The following is a 5,377-nucleotide window of genomic DNA, read 5'->3' on the forward strand; positions in this document are numbered from 1 at the left end:
CTTCTTTGCTGCTTGTCTGTAAATATCCTTTTTTCTCCGTTGCTGCCTGGTTTAATTGTCTAACTGTCTGCTTTCTCTCCACCTCCTCCTCCTCCTGCACCTCCTTCTGCACCTCCTCCTGATGCAGGAGTGTATGGTGATGTCCAGAGGGTGAAAATCCTTTACAATAAGAAGGACAGCGCTCTCATCCAGATGTCGGACGCCAACCAGGCCCAGCTAGGTGAGCAGACACGTCTAAACACTTAATAAAAAGATGCACAATATGTGTCCTGATGGTTTAAAATGTGAAATTTAACCTTTTCATCCATAAAAACACAGTAATATGATGCTTTTAAGTCATAATAACAGGGTTCCTACGCAAGTATGGAAAGTATGGAATAATATGGAATTTGATTTTATACATTTCCAGGTCTTGAAAAGTTTGGAAAATGGAAACTATTGTATGGAAATATATTTATCTTAATACTTATTCAGTCTTATTCACATTTTGTATGCGCTATTGTAGGCTACCTACTGTACCTACAATCTCCTGGAAATTATTTGGTTTTATAATGGCATACAAATTCAGAATAATGAAAACAAATGATTAATTGCATGATTTATTAACATGATGCACATCTACTTACTCAAATGTCACAAATTTTTATTTTTACTGAGACACTGCAAAAACTTAAATTCTTTCCAAGAATATTTGCCTTATTTCTTGTCAAAATGTCTAATTTCTAGTCAAAACTAATATCTTTTCACTTAAAATAAGACTCATCACCTAAAAATTAACTTGTTTTTAGATCATTTTCACTTGTTTCAAACAAATTTTCACTTGAAATAAGTAGAAAAATCTGCCAGTGAAAGCAAGATTTTTTTGCTCGTAATAGAAAGAAAAAACTTGCTCCACTATTATAATGAGATTTATTTTGACTAGAAATAAGACAAATAGTCTTGGTAAGATTTTGAGTTTTTTGTAGTGGAAGTCCGGAAATTAGGGTCTGGAAAAAGTATGGAATTTGGAAATGTGTAGGAATGTGTAATAAGTTGTTTTCACAAATACTCGCAGTATTGAATTCCACAATTAATGAATCGCAATCATACCACTTCATATCACTTTCCAAAAAAAGTAGGTAGGTATTCAAATGTTAGCATGTCATTTGTAATCAAAATAAATGATTAAAATAAACTTAAACATTTGGTATAGAAGACAAATAATCATTGAAATAATTCAAACTTTTTCCCTGGGGGATTATTAGTCGGTCCTGTGTTGTGAAATTAAAGGGATAGTTCGCCTCAGACAGGTCTAAACACTTCATAAAAGATGCGGAATATGTGTGTCCTGATGGTTTAAAATGTGAAATTTAACCCCTTGATGCATGAAAACTCACTAATGTAATGCTAACTTGTTTTCACAATTGATCGCAGTATTGAATTCCACAATTAATTAATTAATTAATCGGAAACGTACCGTCACTTTCCAAAAAAAAAGGATTATGTTGGAACCGTATCGGCAAACAAACGTAACATTGAATTGGTAGGTATCTATCTATCATTTGTAATTTAAAAAAATGATAAAAATAAACTTAAACATTTGGTATAGATGACAAATAATCACTGAAATAATTCAAACTTTTTCCCTGGGGGATTAATAATCGGTCCTATATTAATAGATTTTACACATTCGTAGTTTTGTGAAATTGATTATTCAATGGATAATGATCGTGATAATACTGTGATAATTTCTATATTAAGAAAATCTATATCACTAGTCCCTGCAGAATGAATCTGGATTGTTTCACGGTGTTTTTTTTGTTGGATTTTTATTTTTAAAATTTGCAAAACCAAATGAAATTTAATGAAAGAAAACGACTGGAAGCAACAAAAAGCTGTGAAACATCGAGTGTGTTCGACGTGTCGTCCGCTCCAGATCCAGGGAGCTTCACAATGAGGATGTTTTAAACATAACATAATCTAAACTCCTGCAGCCTCCTCATCCTCTTCTTCTTCCTCTTCTTCCTCTTCTCCAGCCATGAGCCACCTGAACGGTCAGAAGATGTACGGGAAGATCATCCGCGTGACGCTGTCGAAGCACCAGACGGTGGCGCTGCCTCGCGACGGCCTCGACGACCAGGGTCTGACCAAAGACTACGCCAACTCCCCGCTGCACCGCTTCAAGAAACCCGGGTCCAAGAACTTCCAGAACATCTTCCCGCCCTCGGCCACGCTGCACCTCTCCAACGTCCCGTAAGTAAAGCACCAAGCTGCAGGGATCAGGCCTGCTGGACTCGTCAATTTTATTTGGTTTAAACAGAAAAAGCTGAAATCTTTGCACATCTATTTCTTCGGCAGGTGCGTCAGAGGGTGACAGAATTTATTGTATTGCAACGTTTCGGTACTAGACCTTTTTCCAAGTAAATGTTTGCGCCACCACAGGAAGCCATCTTAAATAGGAGTGGCTGTGTGACACAAACCAATCACTTTCCCACACGTCTGGGTGTGAGGAATTCAAATATTACATATCAACATACAAACAATAGAAACAGCATCAATATACAAAGGTAAAGAGCGTGACTGGATACATTAGGTCCTAATGGAAGGTAATAGCTAATAATCACAGTCAGAAACAATAAATACGACAGATACGATAGAAAAATAGAAGACAGAGGGACTTGCAATAAAAAGTGTGCAAGGATACAATAGAAATTTGAAACAGTCTGAACAAATCATGCAGAGTCTACCTACATATGTTTGGTTTAAACAGAAATCAAACTAAAAAACTCAGATGAAGGAGAAGGACAAACATATTTGAGACCATAAAAAGATCAGATAAACCTGACACTTGGTCTGTCCATGTCCCAGCTGCTTCTCCAGCCTTCACTGCTCTGAATGGAGCTGGGTAGAATAATAGCAGCACCTGTCGACCTGCAGCCGTGAGGATTAATTCAACATTAACTAATATTCTCGTGGTGCAGAAGGTCGAGGTTTGATATGAAAGTTACCTGCTGAAAGCATTAAAACATGGTCATAATGATAATAATAATGATGATACAGTTTATTCATAAACACCTTTCAACTCTCTGAAGGAGATGAAATAAAAGTAAAAAGTTAAAGGATGTAGAGCTTTGATTAGAACCTGTTGGTCTCTGTGATCTTCACCTGTGATCTTCACCTGAACAGACAAGACGTGACGGAGGAAGACCTGCGGCTGCTCTTCTCCAACGCCGGAGGAACTGTGAAGGCCTTCAAGTTTTTCCAGTAGGTGGACTTGCTTTGATCCAGATCCTTCAGGTCCTTCAGGTCCTGGTCTTGTTTCTCGTTTCAAAGATGCATCAGGATCGATGCAGTTACGTCACATAATCGATTTTTAAATTCAAATAATTCATTTAAGTTTGATGTTGTTGTTCATATACAGAGACAGTTATTTATTTTACTTTAAAGCACAATGCCAGGGTTTTTCTTACATAGAGAATTTGTTGGCGGCCGCCACCGCTAAATTTCTCACCGCCAGCAGCTTACGAGTCCATCCCGACCCCCCCGAGCTTTATATGCATTTATTTTGAAAGGACAGCTGGAGAGAGACAGTAACAGAACTGTCTTTAGTTCTCCTCTCCTTCAGCGCCACGGAGCGTCCATGTAATGCCCCACGTCTTTAAGTTTTGCACCGCTGACTTGTATCATCAGAACAGACATGTCCTGTGTGGAAACAGAAAATTCAGGATGTGATGCATCGTATGATCCAGTGGTTCTTAAAGTTTTTTACATCAAGGACCCTAAATTGACACAAATTAGACCATGGACCCCCATTAGACAAAATGTTGAAGCAAACACCAGAAATACAGAAATATTTGTTCTGAGACTAACGACTACTTTTTTAGTCAATGTATGTTGAAATTAGGGCCAAATGGTGTGAATTTTTGAAAACATTTGAAGAAACTGGTACTGGTACAATTTCTACAAAAAACATTTGTAGAAAAAAGTGTAAAAATTCTAGAAATATGGTAAAAGTTCACAAAAACAATTCTAGAAAAACGTGGAAAAAAAGTAAAAAAAATAAATTCTACAAAAGGTGCTACAATTTCAGAATAAAATATTAATAACAATTTCTCAAAAAAAGTTAAAAAATCATAGAAAAAATTGGAAAATTTTCTCAAATGTTTAAAAAAAATTCTAGAAAATGTGTTAAAATTAAAAAAAAAAGAAACCAACAACCCATGAATCGTGAGGCCAGTGAAGATGCACTCCACGACCCCGTGTTTGTCTCGTGTCCTCAGGGATCATAAGATGTGGAAAGTGGAAAAAATTCTGGAAAAAAAAGTTAAAAAATTCTACAAAAAGTGCTACAATTTCTGAATAAAATATTAATAATAATTTCTCAAAAAAAGTTTGCAAATTATAGAAAAAAGAAAAAATTATAGAAAAATTTGGAACATTTTCTCAAATGTTTTAAAAAAAATTCTACAAAATGTGTTAAAATTAAAAAAAGAAAAAAAAAAAGTCTAAAAAAAATACAACAACCCATGAATCGTGAGGCCAGTAAGGATGCACGACTCACCTGTGTTTGTTTCTCTTTGTCCCCCCAGGGATCGTAAGATGGCTCTGATCCAGATGTCGACGGTGGAGGAGGCGATCCAGGCGCTGATCGACCTCCACAACTACAACATGGGAGGAAACCAGCACCTCCGAGTCTCCTTCTCCAAGTCCACCATCTGACCTGGAGGAAGGAGGGAAGGAGAGCCGGCCGACCAATCAGACGGCTGTCTGGACACTGGGGAGGGGGAGGGGGGGTAGAGGGGGATAGAGGGGGGGGGGGGGGGGCTCAGTGGTTTCATCAGTTGTGTTGTTGGGGTTCTGTCGATGATCCTGTCATTCCTTTTGAGAGACACTGAAACTTTGACTTTCATCCTTTTTTAAAAGAAGCAAAACAAACAAAAAACAAACTTCACTCTGGATCCTCAGCAGCTGTTTTTATTACTGAAGCTCCGTGTTTCTACGGCGACGAGCTCCGTGTTTCTACGGCGACGACCGACCGACCGACCGCCCGCCAGCCGGTCCCACGTACGTACGTAGATCCACCTTTAATCCGGGTTTAGTTGACGAGATAAAGTACTTAACGTGCCTTATACCTGACATGATGGACGTCTGCGTTAACGACCCCTCGCCCAATCAGCTTCGAGGCACATTCATTATTTGGTATTGAATATTTTTGAATATTATTATTATTATTATTATTGGGGGGCTGTTTTTTCATCCTCTCTTCTCTTTTTCTTTTCCTTTTTTGTTTTTTGAAGCGATGCCACCGACCAGGCGAAGCTGTTGAGTCTTTGTTTCGGGTTTAGATTCAGAACATTTTCTCTTTTAGTCGAGGAAGAGGAGGAGGAGGAGGAAGATG

General features: G+C 37.9%; 1 protein-coding gene across 1 annotated transcript; it reads left to right on the forward strand.

Annotated features, from left to right (window-relative positions):
* The first annotated feature begins 75 nt into the window (after nucleotides 1-75).
* LOC146966019 (polypyrimidine tract-binding protein 2-like) lies at nucleotides 76-4,737 on the forward strand. The gene is made up of 4 exons (XM_085763142.1): nucleotides 76-220; nucleotides 2,016-2,232; nucleotides 3,166-3,243; nucleotides 4,569-4,737. The coding sequence occupies exons 1-4, from the start codon at nucleotides 193-195 to the stop codon at nucleotides 4,696-4,698; spliced, it is 453 nt and encodes a 150-aa protein (XP_085619268.1). The 5' UTR covers nucleotides 76-192; the 3' UTR covers nucleotides 4,699-4,737.
* Nucleotides 4,738-5,377: the final 640 nt, after the last annotated feature.

Source organism: Trachurus japonicus, chromosome 20 (assembly GCF_045865225.1).
Source record: "Trachurus japonicus isolate A0001 chromosome 20, Traja_1.0".
In the NCBI taxonomy this organism is placed as follows: domain Eukaryota; kingdom Metazoa; phylum Chordata; class Actinopteri; order Carangiformes; family Carangidae; genus Trachurus; species Trachurus japonicus.